A 22,519-nucleotide genomic window follows, 5' to 3' on the forward strand; every position below is an offset into this window, starting at 1 on the left:
TATTCTTTAAGTTCTCTTCTGCATTGCTAACGAGAGCCCTTTTCTTTACTTGATATTTTTCAAATTATAAAATTGGTACATGCTTTAACAAGTGAACAATGCGGGAGTATATAAAGAATATGAGAGCTCTTTTTAAAATACAAATTTGATCATTTTACTTTTCCTCTGCTCAGAGTCTTTCAGGTTGCCTTCATAGCTCCACAAAGATAGGAAATGGTGGTTTAATGGATATAACCCTAGCACAGAATAGGTATAACACTGAAAAGTCCATTGGATAGTAAGTGGGAAGGGCCTCCCTCCAGTAGAACCTGACCAAGCTCCGTGCTAGGGCTGGTGGATGTGGAGAAGTAGGGGGTGGGCACCTGAAGTAGGGGGCAGGCTGCAGTGCTCCCTGCTGCACAGAGCTGCTTCCTTCCTGCCCACGGATATCTGGACTGCTCGTCTGCAAAATTCAATTATAGTATCTAATTTCTTCTGCTCACCCCTTGCCTGAGCCTAAGCTAGTTGATTTAGGACCACAAAGCCTCAAAGAACTCTCTTCAACACCTAATTTTCTCTTCCCACCCTCTAATAATGAGCAAACAGAAGAGCAGACCTCTGAGAAGATTCAGTCATTCAATAGAAGGAGATAAACCTGAAGAAATTACTATCTTGTCTTTGGAAGAGCAGGATCCATTCATGCTATGGGAAGCAAGTAGAGAACCACAATAGCAGGTCCTGAACACTATCTAGCTCTGCCTGACTTGATTCTGCACACCAGTCTGACAGCATGTGTCATTGCAGATGAAGCTTCAGCCAAATTTCACTTTATGTCACAGCTCTGAAGATTCTCTTGAAAGGTCAGAATCATAGAACATCACTAGGCTTCTCTGTTTTGTTAGCTTGGAAGTTCTGTTTTTCAATTCTGTAGTATTTACTACCTAATCAACACGATATTTTTACTATGAATCTTTCTATGCTTGTCTTGCTTTGAAAGCAGTATGTTCAAATATAAATGCTACTAGAAAATTACTGCCTTACAAATCCATCTGGATATAATTATGCTAATGAATATTAAATAGAACTTAATATTCTCAGTTTTCAAGATAAATAATTTAAGAGCAATTATAAACAAGTATCATCAAGGCACTACATAAAAGAATATAGCACAGCTTTAGAAGGGACGGAAGAAGTATGTCTGTCATCACCTGATTATTATAATGGTTTAAAATTCATCTTTTTTAATAATGTTCCTTAAACATTTAAGGCTGACATATGGGAAACATCTTTTTCCACATTAATGTGTGATAATTGACACAGTAGAAAACTCTCCAATGTCTTTATATTTTATAAATTAAAAATTACTTTATAGTGTTAGGAGATGTATATATATGTATATGTGTATTTCTTTCAAAATTACAAATTCACTTACCTTTAATGCAGCAAATCCAGCAGTGTGCTTTCACACATTCAAAGTGACACATGTACATGGTTAGTCATCATAGTACCGTCTATAAAAACAAAAGACTAGAGAAAATTTAAGTGTAAAACAAAAAGGACCAGTTAAATAAACTAGGGTACATGTACACCATAGAATATACCACATAGTGGTAAAGAACTAAGTCAAAAAATTACATATATATACATATACACACACATATATATACACACATGTTTTCATATTCCTGTTTTTCCTTAATCCCACTGTGCTTTCAGTAAATAGTTTTGCCTCATAGTTCTCTAAGGAAATAAAAACTGTCACATAAGAATTCTCTCTCGTTTTCCCACCACCAAATTTGTTCAGTTGTCTGCTTTTATTCCTAACCTTGCCTTCCCTCCTCTACTATGGGAGAAGTGTTTCTGCTTCTATCCAAGGTCAGCTTCTCCATTTTCAGTCCAGTCCTACCCCTTTCTACTATTGTATATTGTCCCTTCCCCTTCTTACATGAAGAGTTTTCCTGGACCATTCTTGTCATCAGAACGTGCCCTTGTATTTCTCTAAGTATTGTGGAATCCTACATCCTTCTCCACCTGTTGACTCGTTTTTACAGTATTCTGTTCAAAATTCTGGACAGCACTGTCTGTAGCAGACGCTGTGCTTACTTATGTCACAGTCTTTCCTCAGCATACGCTATTTGTGCTTTCGTCCCTACAATTCCTAGACACTGCTCTTGCTGGAGTCAATAACGTATCTCCATGTTGCCAAATCATTGTCACTGCTGTTCTTATTTTACCTAAACTTGGCTATTTCCTCCACTTTATTTTCCTTTAAGCACTCTTACATATGCATCACATGCATTACGGTGTACTTTCTTGGTTTTCCTCCTACTTCATTGATGGTTCCTTCTCAGTCTCCTTTATTAACTCCTCTTCTGCTTTAAGCCTCAATTTTTAAATACCCTAGGCTGTTTTTTGGTCTTCCAGTTTTTTACATCTCTATACTTTTCAGGTTATCTTCATCCTAAAGTCACATGACCTTAAATACTGTTTATTTACTCAGATGACCCGAATCTGCACTTCTAGCTTTGACATTTCCCAGGAGTTCCTACTGATATAGATAATATCTTGAAATCCTCCACTTGGACATTTTATAGTCATCTCAGATTCTCTTGACCAAAATAGAATTTCTTGATTTCCTTCTTACCCCCAATTTTGAAACCTTCATCTCTGTCTTTTCCCAACTCTGTGAATAGTATCATAATCCAGTCAATGTCCTATAGTTTCTACCTCTAAAATCTTTCACATTTTAGTCTAATTTTTTTTCTATAGTCACTACATGGTGTATAGTAGTTTAGTTATAGGATCAGATTGCCTAGGTTCACATCCCAGTTCTCTGTATAGTTTCTGTGGCCTGAGTCAGTTACTTAACCTTGCTGTACTTCAGTGTTCTTGTTGGTAAAATTGTGAAATTATTAGAACAATGCTGGGACATAGCAAGTATGTATTTTATTAGTCTTGAGTATTAATACTGCTGCTACCACCATCACCATCTCCACTCCCATCCTAGCCCACGCCTCCATCATCTCTTACTGGGGCCATTGCATTAGTCTTCTAATTGTTTTTCTATACCTATATGCTTGTCCTCTACTCACCTGCCCCAAATCCATTCTAACCCATTTTCCATACAGTAGACAGGATGGTTTTTCTCAAGTATAAATTACATAATATTATTCCTAGGTCAAAAATAGTCTGAGGGCTTTGCAATGGTTATACTTGCTGTTAACTTCAGACTTACAAAGCCTTAAATCTAGCGCCTGCTGGCCTTTCTTAATCTCACCTCTTCCCACTGTGATACAGCTGTGCTGCTCATTCTTCCTTGAACGGAGTCAGTTATACCCTCCTCAGGGTCTTTTGTACTGTTTGTTTCATATGCCTGGAATGTGCGTCCTCATCATTCAGGTCTTCACTTAATACTACCTTTCAAAGAGACCTAGAAGCCACTCAGACAATCTGTCTTACCACCCTTATTTTAAATCTCTGTCAAGAACTTAACATTGTCTAATACTGCTATTTGTTGTTACTTGTTTTCTCCACTAGAGTGTTAGTTCCAAAACTCTCTCCCCATGTAAGTTCAAGTGGTATCCCTAGCCCACAGTATAGTGCCTGGCTTCACAATAAAGTGGTGGAGAAACTTTTGAGAATACAGTTGCCTTTATTTTTTACTTTATTTGCCAACCTTCTTGATCTGTAGTACAGTGTGCTTATATGGACCCAAGTTCAGGAAAACAGTGCGTTCACTTAGCTTTTCAGGTCTTAAACTAGATTCAGCTCCCCATTACCAACTAGCCTCTTCTTTAAGTACATAGTTGCGTTTTCCCAGGGTTTGCTTTACCTATCTGAACATAAAGATTTGATATAGCTTCTAGTTTGATTTTGCTTTAATATAGCACCCTTTGATGCCTTGTTTTATACAATTCTTAACTACCAAAATACTCTTAAGTGAGCCAAAAGGATGGTTTAAGTAGTTGTCATTTAGTGACATTCATCTTGTTAATGCTTTGGAAGTTACAAAAATATGTAATAGAGCTTGATACCTGTCTAGAAACTAAAGATCATTCATCTCATTTTCAATAGTTAACCCATGAATTTAAGCTAATACAGTATTTTTAGTGTAATCAATGAAGACTTGTTTTATGTTACTAGCTTAGAAGTTTCTGTAATTAGAGTGGGAAAGGGCAAAAGGGAAAATTATAATTGACAGTGATGAAAGTATGTGAATGGCTCTATGAAATGAAGAAAAACGATACAAGACACTAAAATATGGCACATCTTTTACTCTAAAATTGGAAAAATTTCTAAATAGCTTCTTTATTTTAAGCCACAGCATGGACAACACCAACAACACAATACCCTGCAAGGATTTCTTTTTTTGTATTTTACAGCTAGTCCAAATTTTTCTTTGGTAGTATTAACATATTCTTTCGTGCCGTTCACTATCATTTCAATATTGTTGATGCTTTCTCCCTGTTCCTCTACTAGAAGAGATATCTGAATGAAAAGGTCTCTTAAATCCTTTATTTGGTTCTCCAAATTAACAAGTTCTTTGTGTCTCTGTTCTATTTCTGAGAGTTGTGCTTTAGTGATACTGATTTCTGTAAGTAAACTTTCATTAAAAACTTCCCATTTTCCTTGATGGAGCATATCATTTACTTCTCCTTCAGGCACTTCTTTCCCAGCAACTTCCAGCTGACGGAAAATAAATGTCCTGCACTTCTCTTGCTTTGCTGCTATTGTGTCGTTGTATATGAACATGATTTGCTGAAAATGGCGGAACATTGCAGCATGCTGAGATTTAAGTATCCTTGTGACCACTGAGGATGGACCATTTTCATCCTCTGACTTTTAACTTCTTTTACTAAATTATCCAAACCTCTATTAATGTGTTCTGCTTGGATTTTTATCTCTTTTGTAATGCTAGACTCTCTCTTAAGTAGACTAAACCTTCTCATTGAAGCCAACAGACTTTTCTGTTGCTGCCCAAAGTTTTGAATATCATTTGTCAAATTGTTAATACTCTCCTGTAGTTTTTGGATCTCATGTAGGTGTCTCTCAGTTACAGGCTCTCTTTCATAAATAACAGCTTGCTGCAGAAACATCCCCTGTTCCTCTGCTTCTGTAGTTGACACATCCTTGTCTCTAGAGAGCTCAATTTCCTTTGTTCGTTGCTTTAGTTCTTGAAGTCGGTCTTTCATCTTTTCTTTCCTCCTAAGAAGCAAAAATGATTTTGTTGAACAAAGAAAAGTTTGGTATTTTCCCCTAGTAACAATTGGCTTCACATGGCTATGTCTATGTCTCAGAAAAAAATCCTCCTAGTTTTCTGAAAAGGTGTTAAAAAATTAGAAAAATTAATAAGAATTTCCTCATAACGATCACTGAAATGGGAAAAGTAATGTAAAATATTTTGTAATTTACTTTGCATAATATGGGGCTTCTGTGAGTCCCATTCAGGTGAGTAAAGTAGCTGAGTAAGCAGTGACAGAGGTGTAATTGCCCCAAAATAAGTTCTTCAGTGTCATAATACTGCTACATAATAGATTTTTCTTGATATAGGAATATATATCTTAAAGTAGAAGATTTCATCATATCTTTTTAGGATTAAAAGGCCAGTCCAAATGTGTCCCAGTTAATTTGGTCTATATAATGTTAAAAACATACTCATTTTGCTAAATATGCGTAATTCAGTATAGTAACGGGGAGGATTCCATATGAGAGCTTTAAGCAATATAGATAAGGTTGAATTTATCTTAAAATTTCTCAGGCTTCCAAATTAATTACACATTATTTGACATAGCTTTTGTTGTCTTACCCATTGCATACATGTAGAAACATATTCTTGGTTTGATTATGCTGATTTCTCAATCTTAACATTCCTTTGCAAAGCTATCCAGACTGCCTTAGAGAAAAATTTGTATCAATTCATAGTAAGTGATACTTTTACAAACAAGAGAATGTATTTATATAAAATCTTATTTTGGGGTCACTGATAATATTGACACTTATATCCTATGTTGGTAGTTATTCATGGATTCAAACTGATGTGCATAATTTGTACATAGTGATATACATATACATATATAATGATATGCATATATATATAATATATATATATATATATAAAATGAAGTGAACAAAAAAACCAAAAAGCAACCCTTGTTAATAAAATACTTTACCTTCACAGCTCATCTTGACTTTAGAAAAAGGCATTTATAATGCCTTTCATGATATTTTTGTGGATAAGAAGAAGCTGTTAGGGAGTTACAAGTAACTCACTGAATCACATGTAATCTCAGTATCAACTAGAGAATAGAGTCTCTAACGTTAGGCTGTTATGCTGTGGGACTCGCTGTTGATGTGTTTATGCAAATATTTTTATCAGTGATTTGGATGTCATAGAAGGCATACTTATCAGACATGTTGATGGCACGGAATTTGGGTAGATCTTTAGTATGTTGAAGTACAGAGTTGGGATTCAGAGATTAAAATAGCATAGACCACTATGAAATAACATGAAATAAACATATGTTTAACTACATAGATGTGAAATATTGCACCTAGTTGTTTAGAAAACACCTTTACATCTATAAAATGGAAGGCCTTTGAGTTCATAGCAGTGCTTATGAAAACCACTGGAGCTTTTAGTTAGTTTTGAGTTTTCTATCAGAACTATCAGAATAGTTATTATACTTTCATACTTATTATGCTTTCATGAATAATAGTGTGTTGTCTAGATTGACTAAGAAAGATATTTGTTCCACTAACTCTATGCTAGTTAAAGCAAATGGGAGAGGGTCTTTGTTAAGTTCTGAGTATATTTTGAGATGAAAATTCATAAATTGGAAATTTCCAAACTGTTATGGAAAGGATAAGACTGGAAGACCATAATGTATGGAGAATTGTCAAAAGAAATGGAAGTATTTGTTCTGGAAAAAGAAGTTGTAGGGAATATCTAAAACTGTTTTCTAAAATGTGTAGTTCTGTGTACATAAGAAGAATTAGACTTACCATGGCGTAACTCCAAAGGGCAGTGGGTGGAAATTATGTGGAGAAAGGTTTGTTTTAGTATAAAGAAGACTTCTCACACAAGGAGAGCTGTCTGAAGATGGAATGAACTGCTTTATGAGATAAAAACCTTGCCATCACCAGAGATGTTCAAGATTTTCTTGAATGTGACCAAGTCAGAGATGTTGTAGAAATGATGCCTGCATTACATAAAAAGTTAAACCAATGTCCTGATAATATTCCTTTTGTTTTAAATAACTAGCATTTTGTCAGATAAGTTTTAAAGCTGACTATATGCAAAGTTTCAAATGCTGTAGTATATATTCAATAAAAGCTGTCCTTGAGTAATTACTATCTGAGAGGAGATGGACAATATACAATTAAACAGATAAATGAGGTAATTTTAGATCTTGATAGATCAATTAGGCAAGGCCTCTCTAAGGAGCTGTTTGAGCTCTAAGACCTAATTGTTGGGAAAGTAAAGAATGTGTCCAGAGTATTGGAGATTGGGTGCCAGGGCAGTAATTGGGACCGATATGTTTTAAGAGCAAAACAAATACCTGTGTAGATAGAAATGAATATAAACAGTAACATTGGAGGAATGAAGTCAGGATGGTAGGCAGGAGTCAGATCACAAAGGGCTTTGTGGGTCAAAGTAAGGAATTCAGATTTTATTCTAGATAGTGGATGACAAAGAATAAATAGGATGTTGACATAAGATTTACATTTTTAAAAGATCACTGTACGGTGAATGGTTTTCTGATGACATCCAGGAGAAACTTGGATGATGAAATTAGATGGAATAAATGGGAAACACTGGGGATGTATTTTGGAGGTAGAAGCAATAGGACTGGTGATTTTAACCCATCAGCAGCACTTAACCACCATTACTTCTTGAGAGGCTTTCAAGTGTTTCTCCTGGCTTTCCTGTTGCCTCTTTGGCTCTTCCTTCATCATTTTCTCTGCCCTGGTTTCTTCTCATCTTTCCTGCCTCTGAATACGGGAATGCTTCCACACACGGTCCTCTTTCTATCCACCGTTATTTTCTAGTCTCACGGCATTAAGATACAAAGTTGTATCTCAAGTCTAGACTGCTCTCATAACCCCTACCTACTCAACAGCTCCATTTGAATGTCTGTGTCTGAAATAAGCTCCTGATCTTCCAACTCCCAAACTGCTGCTCCATCTCAGTAAACTGCACCTCTTCCAATCTCTTCTAGTCTTCTTCCAAGTCACCAGACCAAAAACTTTGGAGTCATTCTTGACTATTCTGTTTTGCTTCCCCACCCCACTTCCACTTTATATTCAAACTAATAGCAAATCTTGTCAATCCCCTTTTCAGGGTACATCAGGAACCACCTTCCTGGGTCAAGTCACCATCATTTCTCACCTGCATTATGGCAGTAGTCTGCTACATGGTCTCCTTATTTCTTCTATTAGATCCCCTTCTCCTTTGCTGTTTTTGGTTTGTTTGTTTGTTTGTTTTTTGGTCTTGTCTTAACACAGAAACCAGAGTTAGAATGTAAGTCAGATCATGTCATTCCTGTGCCTAAAGCCCTCCTTTAGCGTGATCTCTCAGAGGACAAGCCAGAGCCTGCAAGGTCCTACGTGACTTCTCTACTCCTCCTTTTGCTTCTCTGACAGCACCTCCTACAACTCCTCACTCTTCCTCTGCTTCAGCCACACTGTGCTCCTTGCTGTTCTCACACAAACCAGGCAGAATTCTGCCTCAGGACATTGGTACTTGCTGTTTCCTCTGGAATGCTCTTCCCCATGTAGTGCTGTTTTATTCCACCAACTCCTTTACATTTTACTAAATGGCACTCTCAGTAACCACCCTTTCCAGCCTTTTTTTCCTAGCACTTTTCACTGTATTTTACTTATTTATCTTCCTTTATTGTCTGCTATCTCCCCCAAATATAAGCTCCATGAAGGCAAGGATCTTTATTCATGCTGGTATTCCCAGCACCTTGACAAGTCTCATATTTATTCAAGTTCTGATATTGAGCTCTTCGTACCTTATGTTTTCTTAAGTTCTTAATATGTACCAGGCACTGTTCTAGGTGTGTTTTATATTCTTTTAAGAACTCTGAATTAGTATTACCATGGTCTCTGTTTTACAGATAATGACATTAAGACCTGAGCTTAAGTAACTTAAACCAAGATGTCAGCTGGTGGTAGAGTTAGGATTCAAATTCAGGCAGTCTGGTTTGAAGGACTCACTCTGCTATGCTATAAAGCCTTTTTCAATGGCGTCAGATGCTCTATAAAGATCACCTCGGATAAGTTCTGAGAAGTGGCAGTTAGGTAAGTGGAGTGTTTAGGGAAAGAAGCCAGGGGATAAGACCTTGAAATCTGTTTTTGATGAAAAAAGGCTTTAATTGCTATTAACAGTTTATTCAGAAACATTTGCTGTGTACCTGTTTTGCTGAGCATTTTAAGTCCTGATTGGAAACATTTAAGAGCAAGTTTTTGTCGTCTGTAATGGTCTTAATTTTCTGCTGTTTATTTTAGATTATTTAAATATTTAATTCAAATAACTCACAGTTCTTTATTTTACCACTAATTTGCTCTATTAAAAGTAAAAAAAAAAGTTTCAGTCTGTACAATTTATGCAAATAAAATATTCCTAAGAAGGGATTTCATTCCCTCTGTCTCCCCACCTTTCCGTTGTCTGAATTCTACCTTACTTGCAAGGAATAAATTTTTCTACCGTGGGAATAAAACTGACCAAATATAGTGTTATACTGGGATCTGTGGGAAAAAATAATAAGTTATAATATTAAACCTGGAAAATTTGTGAAAGGAAGATGTGTCAAGGAAGAATTTAAGAAGGCAACAATATAGATAGGACTGTAGAATTTGGGTGTTAGGAAAAGATCAATATAAAACACTTAGTTATTATTGACCTATATGTTAGGCATATCTTCTAGGAATCTAATTTTTGGCCTTTGCCCTTACAAGTAGTAATTAAGCAAAATAGAGAAAGTAAATATAATAGTATGTGAGCATATTATTTTTTAAGTCTTTTGTTAAAATGAAGGCAAAGTGATTTTAACTGAGAAAGATTTCAGTACTAGAGCAACCAATTAAATGTGCAGAAAGTTTGATATTCTCACTTTTTATATTTTTCCCACCTTTTAAACTATAGTAAACAAATTAATTTGTAAGTATATATACTTTCATCTATTATTTATAATTAATTACAGTAAATTGTAATTAACCTAATATCATTAATATAAAAATTCCAATTTTAAGTGATAAATTGTAAAGACTTTTAGCTTTATAAACTAACTTAGGTTGGAATTTTTTCTGAGTTTCAGATATTCAGTTTATGAGAAGTTCTGCCTGGTCCCATTTTACCAGTCAAGATACACTTGATTATCCCACAGTAATACCTAGTCACCAAATCTTGGTGGATTACAACCACAAAGATATATTTCTCACTCAAATTTCGTGTCCATGTTGGATTAGAAGAGGCTTTGGTTCCCAGTCTTGGTCACTAAGGCCCTAAGATCCACCTTTCTGAATGTGTAGGTTGTAGGGCAGTTGGAAGCACCATCTCCTAGACATTGAAATGCGCTAGCCCTGAAAAGATGCGTGTTGCTTTGTTCTGCAACTCCTCTACCAGCTGAGGGAAGGTGACCATGATGTGCTGTCCTCACCTGTTCTCCAAAGGAGAGGTGAACCTGGTTTCATCCACATCCATTGAATATTGTAATTTTATTCTGAAAAGAATCCTTTGAAGTTAATTAATCAATTTCTCATTTTTCTTATGAGGAAATTGAAAATCGGAGAAATTAAATGTTTTACCTAGATCTTGTTAGTGGTAGTACTGGTATAACAATGCAAGGTTCCCAGCTGCTAGACCAGTGCTTTTTTCATTGTAAGATGTATAGTGTAAATTTCTTAGAATGTGTATGTTATGTAAAGCTGGGAGCATCTATGTGCCCTTATATTCAGTATTTTATAAATATTTGATGATTATGCTGGTGCAGATTTTTAAGGACACCTAAAAACATTGGGAAGTGATTGTAGAAGCTTTCTCATGTGACAACTTTGAGAAAGCAGAATTACCACCCATGATTTATTATCTGCCTCTAATAACTAAGACTAATCTTTCCACTGTAGAGGGAGGTAATTACTAAAGTCAGTTAGCTTAGTGATTTATCTTGAATAATTCCATACTGTTCTTTGTTTGATTTAGTGTTTATCACTTTCTTATCTATATGCTCTCTTTGGTATTACCATATTGATGCTGAAAATAAATTCCTCCACAAAGTGTTTAAAATGTCATGTTGCTTTTGATATAGCCGTAGCTTTTTCTTTTCTTTTCTTGTTTTTCTTTTCTTTTTTCTTTTCTGTCTCTCTTTCTTTCTTATAAAAAGTATCAGGAATCAGATGGCAGATTTCTCAAGGAGAACAGAGGAAGTTAGAAGAAAACAAAGTAAAATTTTCAAAATTCTAAGGGAATACAATTTTACACAACTAAAAAGTGGCAGAGCCTACATTCAGATGTAAGTCTACTTGATTGCAGGTCTGTGGCTTTTCACTATGAAGATCACTTTCAACAAATGAAGTTGATCTGTTATCAATTATTGTATTATATTGTTAATATACTGTGTTTAAAAGAAAAAAGTTTTTGCGGGAGGTAATATACACAACATATCAGATCTAAAATAACTATAGTAGCAGTTGTATTAGGATCTTTAATCAGGCCTAATTAAGCACTTTACAGTTTAGAAGAAGAAAAAGAATTAGTTCTGATCTCATATACCTGTATCACAGAAAATCTCTAAGAAATTTTGAATCCTATCCTTGGCATCATTGAGATTCTTGTATTTTCTTCTGCTGTACCTTATAGTCATAGGCTGAGATAAGACAGATAGGAAGCAAGGTATATTGCATTCCTATTTATGTACGTAGATTTCTATTTCCTGTTCTTGTACTAACCTGTTACTATGAATTCTTACAACTACAACGTGTATAGCAAATGTGATGTTTGTTGCAGTAATTTTTTTTTAAGCTGACTTTTGTTTCTCATATGGAGAAAAGAAAAGTGTAACAGTACTGGAGGCTCAGATGAGAAATGGGGGGGTATCAAAACAAAACAAATTTTGATTTTTTTATTCATGAGAATTAAGTCTTATCTAATGCTAACAATTTTAAAATTTCACAGTTTTCAAGAACTCAGTTGCTCTAACTTTGTCTTTGGTTGCATGGCTTGAAACAAATCCTATAACAACCGCCTCTAAAATTTTTATGGCTAGGTAGATCTTTCTCTTTTTCATTTTAATTAGAAATAAATGATCAGTGCCATCAAAAGCCTTTTTCTGAAGCATCATAGTATAAATTTTTTTTAAGAAACAGAATATTTCAAATTTATATTGTAGCACAGTATACTTCTGCGAGTGCTTTTGAGAAGGTAACTTACTGTCAGTGATTTTGGAAATGAAGATGTTTAACTCTGATCCTTATAAAGGTGGTCCTATCCTGGGTTTCTGTGTTCTTGGAAGAACAGTTTCCTGAAGGAGTACCACACTTTCACATTTGAATAAAAGGTACTTTAAGGAACACTTCAAAATATATTGATATGTACTTTATATTTATTAATCTTAATAATTTACTAGCAAAAAATAAATAAATATTCTGAATCTTTTTTTTTCCCCTACAGATCTCTATATGTTAGTGATAGTAAAGGAAAACCAGTCAGATTTCCTTACAGTGCTATATATATCATGGCATGCATATTATAGTAAATGATGTTTATATAAAATCAACTGTAAGTGGGGAGGGTATTGCTCAGTGGTAGAATGTGTGCTTAGCATGCATGAGGTCCTGGTTCATCCCAGTACCTCCATTAAATAAATAAATGAATGAATGCATGCCTAGTTACCTCCCACCAAAAAATAAAAAAAAAATTTTTTTTAACTTTAAAATACTAAGATCGACTGTAAAGTTTATACTATGTTCATCTTGGTGTATGGATTCTTTGTCTTCATTTATTTCTTTTGAACATTTAAAATATATTTATGTTCAAGATCCTTTTACATTATTAGGTAATTTCTGATTTCTTAGAAATAAATTCCTTTGTTTATTGTAGCTACCAGTTGTTTTCCTTGGTGGTGGGCAAGTGTGTTTAGTGAACTCTTCAGTTTGTCTTCAGTGAGTGTCCTGGTTACGGATAAGTTCTTAACCCTGTTTTTGCGGTTGTCACTACTAGGGCCCCATGGAGCTTGCCCATCACAGCTCAGGTAGTATAAATACAGTTGTCCCTCCATGTCTGTGAGGAATCGGTTCCGCCCCCCCCCCCGATATCAAAATCTACAGATGCTTAGGTCCCTTATATAAAATGGTGCAATATTTGCATGTAACTTATATACATCCTCCTGTATACTTTTACTTTAAAAGTGTACTTTAAATCATCTCTAGATTACTTACAATACCTAATACAGTGCTATATGAATGGCTGTAAATAAAATGTGAATGATATGTAAATAGCTGCTGATGCGTGACAATTTCAAGTTTGCATTTTGCAACTTCCTGGATTTTTTCCTGAATATTTTTCTTCTAAGTGTGGTTGAATCCATGGATATGGAACCGTCAGATACAGATACTCTATGGGCCTAATCGTTCTCTAGTGATTTCTGTAGCCCAAGTAGTATATGTACATATGGGCCTGATTTTTCTGTAGTGATTTTGTAGCCTGAGGAAATAGCCTCACTTCTTGCTGTACTCCTGGACAAGTTAGCAGAGATTTTCCTGTTTCTGTATACAGGTAGTGCTCTGTATTTCTGGTTCACTACTTCATTTAGGAAACCCAATTTTAGTTCCTGATTATAAACAAACTCTAAACTCCAGCCTCTAAGACAGAGTATTTGCTTCTAGCAGCCCATAGAGTTAACTGTAATTCCTACTCTCCATTTTGGCTATGAGTGCGTTCCCTCTTCATTTCTGGCACCTGAAAATTTTTCTTATTTCAAGTGTAATGATACAGTTTTAAAATTTATCTTTTTTTTTCCCTTAAGATTATATCAAACACTTCTATATTTATAGCAAGAGGGAGAAATTTCTGTATTTTTGTATCTTCACTGAAAGTCATAGGTGATTATCTTTACAGAGTTAACATAATTCAGAATGTTCCCCAAGTCCTTAAACTCATATGTGCAGAAGTTGACTTAATGTAGGTATTCAGGTACACTTACATGCTATACATAAATTACATTTTCCAGTAGTTACATACCCATAACTACATGTATAAATATTTTCAATTTAGTTGTTTAATCTTGTATCTTCATAAATTATAATACTACGTAAAGTGAGATATGTTAGCATATTAGAATTTAAAAGTTGGAAGGGACACAGTTCATAAAGGCATAGAGTATTAAGCTCATAGTTGTGAAATCATTTAATTGCTTAAGCTAAGTGAAATTGATGAAACTATTGTTTTATGCAATCTTTTCTGTATCTTAAATTTATTTTCTTATTATCAGAAAGGTTCTATCTAAATATGAGTCATCTTTCAGCATGTTTAACTTACTGCTTTGATATACAGTTTTGAATTCTACTGTCAATAACTGACTATATCTTTGAGCTTAAATGTGATATTTGCAAAAAGAAAGTTAGAACACTAATTTTTAAATATGGTAATCAAGTTTGACAGTTTGTTCTGGGAAATACAAAAGTAAACTTTTATGATTCAAATAAAAGGTTCTTCACTCTATGACAGACAGGGAACATTTCCAGAGACAGAAATACGAATAAAAATTATCTAGTACTTTAAGACATATGCCCTGGGATAGATACTTCATAGATTTATAGATTTTTTTTGAAGTAAGAAAATTCTTTTTATAGTTACCGTATTGCTTAAATATTTCAAAAAACGTAACCAGTTTTTATTTAACATAAAATGGAATATTCTTTGGCTTTTGTGTATGAAGGCAGCTTGCAACATGTCTCTAGCTCAAGGTAAAAGCACCTGTTATTGGAATATTTACCTTTGGCTACTTAAAAGAAAAAAAAAACTAAAAAAATTATTGCAAATTGTTTAATTTCTTTTGAAGTTTAAATTATCTGACTTTTTTCTGTAATTGAGCCTTTCTGTGCTTTTTAAATTCTACTTTTTATTTAGTGTAAATAAGTTAATTGTTAACTTGTTTAATGTTAACAGTAGGACTGTTTTTGTTTAAATATTAAGACTCATGTAATTTTGAACTCTCACTTACCTGATTAAAGTAAGCTATATACACATTAAATGATTTTTATATTAAACTTCAAACTGCGTATCCACAAAAATAATGTGTTCTAGGTATTACATAGCCAACTTTCAAGTCCACCCTTAAAACATTTATTAATAGTAATTATTATTTTGATTTGAAATGGGTTATGTATTAAAATCTAACCAAACAGTTATAAAATGACTTTGAAGAAATATAAAAAATAAAACATGTTTTGGTTAAGCCTCTATGTACTGCTTAGTTTTGAAAGTATCAGACCTATATATATGTTGCATTTAAATGATGCTGACTTAAATTTTTTAAATTATCAAATCGAATATAATTATATTCGATTTGATAATTTAAGTACTTTCAGCACACTAGCTGAAACATTTAAAAATTTGAGTACTTTGATATTTTACAGTAGTCCTTTTACAATAAGATTATTTTTTAACTTCCTTCCATTTTAAAGATTCTGGGGAACAGCAATGAAGAAATTAATCAAAGGCTTCTAGAAAATTATCTTAAATTTTGAAAGGTTATATATATATATGTGTCAAATTGAGCATAAATTTCTTTTCAGAATTAAATGTTAAAGTGTTCTCTAAAGCAAGCACAGTATGACCAGTTTATATAATCTGTTTATAAAAGAAAGAATTTAAAGTTAGTTTTTATAGGATCTGACTTTCTAGTGTTTCCAAAATGAGAAGTTATTTTTTTAAGGAACTTAAAAGAAAAAGTTGATTTTTATTTTAGTGGTCTATCTCTAGGAACTCTAAAGCCAAGTCTCATTAAGCACGTCTGTAATAGTATATATATGAGCAGTTCAGCTGCTTGTAGCCTGATCCAAATCTGAGCAAAACAAGTAACTTTAATTATCTGTTGAGCTCTTTTTAAATGTCACAGATTTCAGTCTCTGCATGGCTTATATTGAAAAGGACAAAAAAGACTGGTTTTACCTTTGTCTTGTTCCTTTTGTTTCTTTTCCACCTGCGCAGTTGGAGTCCTGAGTATCATCCGTAATGTTTTATTCAAATTATTTAAGTCTCTGTCTTTTAGTTCACAGACTAATTTCTGTATGGTTTTCATTTAGTTAATTTAATTGAAAGCCACATAATGAAGTCAAGTAAGTTAGAGATAAAGTTGTCTTTTTGCTGTTAATATCAAATGAGAAGAACAAATTGCTTACCTCACACCTGGAGAATCCGGTTCTGCCTGTTAGCAGCCTATTCTTTAGATAAAAGGAAGGTTGTTTTCTTTGGAGCTAGTTGGTAACAGGAAGTCTTTGTTTAACTGCCTACAATGGAATACTTGGGACAGGCTCTGTAATCCCAATCCTATATTATATATAAAATACATTACTCACAAAAGGGAGGTTTGTAATTAAACAAAGCTTACTTTGTATTCTTTAGGTATGAAAACTTGCTAAATGTATGGAATTTGGAATAAAAAGGAATGGAAAGAACCTTGGGTAAAGGTTTTTCATTCAATTTACTTTAAAATGATTGAATTCTGCCCTATTTTAGGGAATCCTCAGGGCTTAACTCATAAAATTACCGAATTGTAGAACTGCAACAGCCAGAAAAGAGCTCATGTCTTTAAACCTTCCACATTACCTTTATTTTTACTCTGCCTGCTAATTTTTATTTTAGAATAAGTTTCCTTCATAGTTTTCAAAATAAAAAAAAACCAAAATTTTGCAGTACTACATGTTACACTGTTATATCAATACAAACAATTCAAAGTTAATTTTTACCAGAGTGAAATATTTGTAGTAAAAATCAGGAGTGAAATTCTCTCACATTATTAAGTTTTCTTACCATCCCTTTTTCTCTGGCTGAGTTCTTATGATTTGAGGGTGAGAGGAGGGACATTGCTATAATATCTATGAAAATAACATTTATAGTTATTCTTTAGTTCAGCAGTCCCACCACCTGGAGTCTGTTCCCAGGATAAGAACACCTTCACACACTTATTCCTCACAGCACTCTTAGTAGAAGCAAAACATTGGAAACAACCCAGAAGTACTCCAGTGTAGTCCTTCAGTGGCTGAATAAATGATGAAACATCCATATAATGAGCATTTTGCTCTTTAATAAAGAATACAGTAGTAAAGAAGATTTCTTTATACATCTTCAGAGTAATTTTAGGATTTACTGTTAAAAAGCATGGCGATGCACAAGAGGGTGTATAGTGTGCTAGCTTTTGAGGAAGAAAGGGAGGGTAGAGATATACACACACAAACACCCCCAACCAGTCAATAGCAGTGAATGTCCGTGGTGCCCAAGTTGTGGCCTTTAAAATATCATTTCTCCCATATACATGTTTATATCATTAAAAAAAAAAAAGAAAATACTGAGAGGATGAGTTAAAAACTAATGAAAATAGTTACCTATAGGAGAATAGAAAAAATAGAGGGAAAGAGAGATGGAAAATAGTTCTTTTTTTAATTTCATTTTGTTTTTATAGTTTGAATTTAGAACCATACAAGTGTTTAAAAATTAAATCTTAAAATATAAAATAAAACTAACTTTAAAAAACAAAAGCAGCTTGAAACAAATAAACCTAGCTATATATCTAGATGGTGTCATAACGACAGAGAAAAGAATTATTTCAGGTAATTTTAAGCCAGTATTTTGACCACATTCTCTTGTGGGATATAACTTTTAGACAAGAATAACCACAAAAAAGATCTTACTGTGCATTTAGTATTATTATTTTTAACAATAATGTTGGTTTTGTTATGTCGAAGCTCATATGTTGTGGGATGAGCAAATAGTTAATGTCAATGTCATTAGGAACTATAGTTTTCAGCATAAGGAAAAAAGATAAAAATTAGGGAGCTAAGTGAAGACTTGGTAATATTTGATTGAAAATGGAAAAATCAATGTAAGCTTATGATTTAATTTTTTCTTTCTTAAAAACTATATTTTTCAGCTTTGTCCACTGAAAGGGTTTAGAAGCAATGGCAAGTCAATAGCAGTAAATGTCCCCAGAGTGCGGTCTTTAAAATACCAGTTCCTACTGAAAGGAACCAGGGCTCCTTGGGGAAACAGGTGATTCTAGGTCTGAGCCATTGTTTCTTTCAAAAGAACAAAGAAGCTGTCAAAGACTATTGTACCAAAGAACACAGGCATCAACACAAAAGAGACTCCCACTGACCAAAAATGCATAACTTTGAGCCTCAAAAAAACAGTAACTACAATAAATTGAAACACATCAAAGATATTTTAAAAATCCATAAGTTCATAATGATGTCTTCCACAAACCAAAGAAAGCAACTTGATTCCCTTTGGAGGTTGATAGGACACCAGTTCATTATTATGAAGATTAGGAAATGAAGGCAAAGGACCAAATAATTATCTTGACTTTTCTCTGAGTTATATTTAAATGAGTCACCATGTAATTGATAAAAGCTTTTTAGCAAAAATCCAGCTAGTAAATGCAGAAGGAATAAACAACTAGATGAGTCATGGTCTTACAATCTCTCACATAAAAATGCAGTTAAACAGAGGTCATCAATTGTTGCTAAAACCATTAGGTGAAAGGTTAATGGGGAACTTTATTTTGGACAAATCAGGCTGATTCCAGCCTGAATTCACTGATCCATTTAACCATCTCTGAAAGTGGTACAACCAGATGTTGTATTGCCTCCAAAGCACTAGTACCATCTATGAAATACACTTGCCGAGAGATTTCTGCTTGAAAGTCATCCAGCCTGTATGTTTAACTACTAGATGTAGGAAATACAGAGCATGTAATGTTAAATGACCTCATAAGGAAGATATCGGCCAAATCCTAAACTCGGGAAATTCTATAGAAAAATGACTTGCTTTGTTTTACAAATAGATGCCATGGGAGAAAAAGAAGTGGTGGCAGTGCTGCATGAGTTGGGGGGAGGGTGTTGGCCTTGAGGGTGATACTGATTCAAAAACACTTGAAAGAATAAATTGTAATATGTGTCTGGTTTGGATTTGAATTTGGACATAATACTTGTAAAAAGATGTTGAGAAGGATGAATTTTTTTTTCAGAACTTAGGTGTGATAGTAGCATTGTGATTTTTTTAAAATTTTGGGGTGAAGTGATATAACTGAGAGGGGAAGTGGAAGATATACAGATAATCAAGAATGGTATAATATTGAGGGAGAGAGATAAATTAGGACTTTGGGGTTAATAGATGCACTATATATAAAATATATAAACAGTAAGAACCTACTGTATAGCACAGGGAACATATTCAGTATCTTGTAATATATAATGGCAAAGGATCTGAAAAAAGGATAGATATATATGTATAACTAAATCACTTGACTGTATACCTGAAACATTGTAAGTCAACTGTATTTCAATTTTAAAAAAGTTTACACAAAATCAAACCAAAAAGAATGGTATAATATTGATAATTTTTAAAGATAAGTGATAAGAGTTCATTAGGTTTATTATTCTGTGTATGTATTAAATAATTTATATTTGTTTGAAATATCTATCAAACCTTGACCAAGACAGTGTTTTACTCAACTTTTTGACCTCTGCCCTCTGATAGGCAAATAGTGGTATTTTGTGGTAATTCTTTTTTTTTTTTTAGAATTTGTTTTGTTTTTTGTTGTTCCCCAGTTTGTTCCTAGTTGAGTATAATGTTTTCTGTGCCCAGTGCCATGCCAAGTAAATTAGATAGAAGTAGCCTCACCTCTCCAGTAAGTTGAACATTTATGTGGACACATTCACACAGTGGAAATGCAGATGAGCTCAAATAATACAAGCTCAGGATAAATATTTGGGTATTTAAAACATGATAGTTTGTATTTTAAGAAGGAAAGGACATGAGATAACGGTCTTTACATCATGATGTTGTGTGTTTTAAGAAGATAAGGGAGCTCAGTGGAAGATTGCATGTTTAGGATGCACAAGGTCCTGGGTTCAATCCCCAGTACCTCTGTTTAAAAAAAGAAGAAGATAAGGATATAATTACTGGGAAAGTTGGAATTGATGGCTGAGTGCTGTGGAAACTAATCCACTTACTTTTCTATTTGTATCTTTTTGTTGGACTATTGATCTAGTGTTTATTTTCTTGACATGATTTCCCTTTTACAGGCCAATTCTTACGAACTTATTTTAGCAGTAATAAAGGAAAAATGATGAAATAGAGAGTACAGTACTCTCTAAAACCAGTGTGTTCTGTAATCATAGAGTTAGAACTTTGGAACAAGAAGAACCTGGTCAAAATATTTAAGTGGCTGTCTGATTATATATTTGCTATAAAACTACTTCACTTATGTCTGTCTAGGTTGGCAAATAAACAAGATAAGGAAGGGGCTTTAGGAGAAGCTGATGTGATTGAATGTCTATCTCTGGAAAAACTGGTCAATGAGCACAAGTGCCTATGTCAAATAGTAAGTTTTTGGTCTTTTGCCCTATGAATGATGTTAATTAATTATTAATGAGTTTTGAAAAATCATGTCAGGAGAGTTATTGTGCAATCTTAAGAAAGATGGACAGATTTAATCATTTATTCTGGTTTCAGAAACTGATCATTAGGCTGTAAATCCTAAAAGATGCTTACTGCCATGAATTCCCTCATGTGAGGAGTTAAAACATTCTGCTATTTTTAATAAGGAGGAGTATTTTTCTTCTGTAAGTTCAATTTTAATCTGTCAGTGAGTTTGTTTAAAATTTAACTGGCATCCTCAGCTTCTTGTGTCTTAATAGCTCTCATAGTTTATAGATATAATTCATAAAATATTTCAACTCCTATATGTACACTAATGTAGTGATCATTGCAAAGGTGTGTTTTGTAAGTTAAAGAAGCAGGTGCTTCATATCATTAATTTAATGGCTTAATTTTGATTTGCTAGTAATTATACTTAATGGTTTATGAATAAGTTTTTGTAGAGAACTTTTTGTTTTAATCCTTAAGTCAAATAAATTGCTATTTTTCAGGAACCTTGTTCAGCAGTCTTGGGATATGGAAAGAAAATTGACAAGTCCATTAAAAAGGGCCTTTATTGGCTGCTGCATATCATTGCAAAAGACTTTGATGCCTTAACTGAACGCATCCAAAGAGACACAACAGAACAACGAGCTCTTGAGGAACAAGAGAAACGAGAAAGGGCTGAACGAGTACGAAAATTACGGGAAGAAAGGTAAGTAGATTAATTTTGTAGCAGTGTGTATGAAAAGTAAAAAACACCACACTTTTATAAACAATTTCTTAGTTTTGCCTATTCAGGTTTGCCTCTTTTTGTATGAAGGAAGACACTGGGTGAATTTTTTGTTTCTGTAGACCTACACAAGTTTGGGTGATAGGGTTCTGATTTTCCTGGTGGTGTTGTAGTAGTTAAATTTATTCCTTAGATATTTATATTTCCCACAGTTTTAAGATTTTTCTCTTTTCTTATACATACCTTCAGTACAGTGGTTCTCAACCCACGGGATGATTTTGCTTCTCAGAGGACATTTGGCAATGTCTAGGAACATTTTTGCTTGTCACGGCTGTGGAGAGGTGGAGTGCAGTTGGCATCTAGCGGGTAGAGGCCAGGGATGATGCTGAACATCCTGTGACACACAGGACAGTCTCCCACAGCCAGGAATATGTCAGCAGGCTGAGAAACCCTTCATTAGTCTCAGCAAGAATACAAGGGAAGCTGTGAGTGGATCAACCAGATGAACCAAATCTGATCTTCAACACTAGTTTTGTCTGAAAGTAGACTAAGTTGCACTATCTCGGGTTATTAAAACACATTAAAAAATTTTTTTTAAACTATGTTGCCTGAAAGGAATTTTTAAAATATGTTTAGCAAACTCTAAGTTCAAAAATAAATTTACATAAATTCTACCACAGAATCATTTACAATAATCAATGCTGCAAGAAACTACTCAGATTTGATTAGAAGTTGAATTTAACACTTAATACCAAGATTTCTCTTCCACTGGATTGTTACATGGCAAAGGAGGAGAGAAGAAACATTTCTAAGTGAGCTCGTAGAAGATCCAAAGTTGTCTTCCATCCACCTAAGTGACGTTGGCCTTCCATGTGCTTCCGTAGTTACAGCCTGGGAGGCAAGAAACCACTTGGTACCCTGGTGATGCCGTTGTGAGGTGCTCCTTTACCCTGTCAAGGAAATCCTCTGATTACTGATATCTTTCATTTAATTCAGAGATAGGACTTAAAGGAAATAAGTATTTGGAGAAAACTCTTCTGTCCTCAAGTGCTCAGTATCATGAGCAGGTCAGTCATCTAGGTCACTCTTGATACCAATATGAGGTTCTATTCCTGTGAGAATCTTTGGTTTTCTATTCTAGAGTGTATATTTTCATGATATAAAGC

The 22,519-nt window shown here is 34.0% G+C and overlaps 2 protein-coding genes across 4 annotated transcripts in view; one reads left to right on the forward strand and one right to left on the reverse strand.

Annotated features, from left to right (window-relative positions):
* ARL13B (ADP ribosylation factor like GTPase 13B) overlaps positions 1 to 22,519 on the forward strand; it is a 63,067-nt gene that overhangs the window by 25,233 nt on the left and 15,315 nt on the right. For all 3 annotated transcript variants that reach the window (XM_014563110.2, XM_006189300.3, XM_032477708.1), the window contains 2 exons: positions 20,480 to 20,585; positions 21,133 to 21,335. In XM_014563110.2, the coding sequence (XP_014418596.2) occupies positions 20,480 to 20,585; positions 21,133 to 21,335 (309 nt within the window). The remainder of the gene's footprint in view (positions 1 to 20,479; positions 20,586 to 21,132; positions 21,336 to 22,519) is intronic.
* STX19 (syntaxin 19) lies at positions 3,853 to 16,436 on the reverse strand. Its single transcript, XM_014563112.2, is given in 3 exon segments — positions 3,853 to 4,823; positions 4,826 to 5,184; positions 16,384 to 16,436. Coding segments are annotated over 2 exon segments (882 nt in total). The 5' UTR covers positions 5,172 to 5,184; positions 16,384 to 16,436; the 3' UTR covers positions 3,853 to 4,287.

This window comes from Camelus ferus, chromosome 1 (genome assembly GCF_009834535.1).
Source record: "Camelus ferus isolate YT-003-E chromosome 1, BCGSAC_Cfer_1.0, whole genome shotgun sequence".
NCBI classification, from domain to species: domain Eukaryota; kingdom Metazoa; phylum Chordata; class Mammalia; order Artiodactyla; family Camelidae; genus Camelus; species Camelus ferus.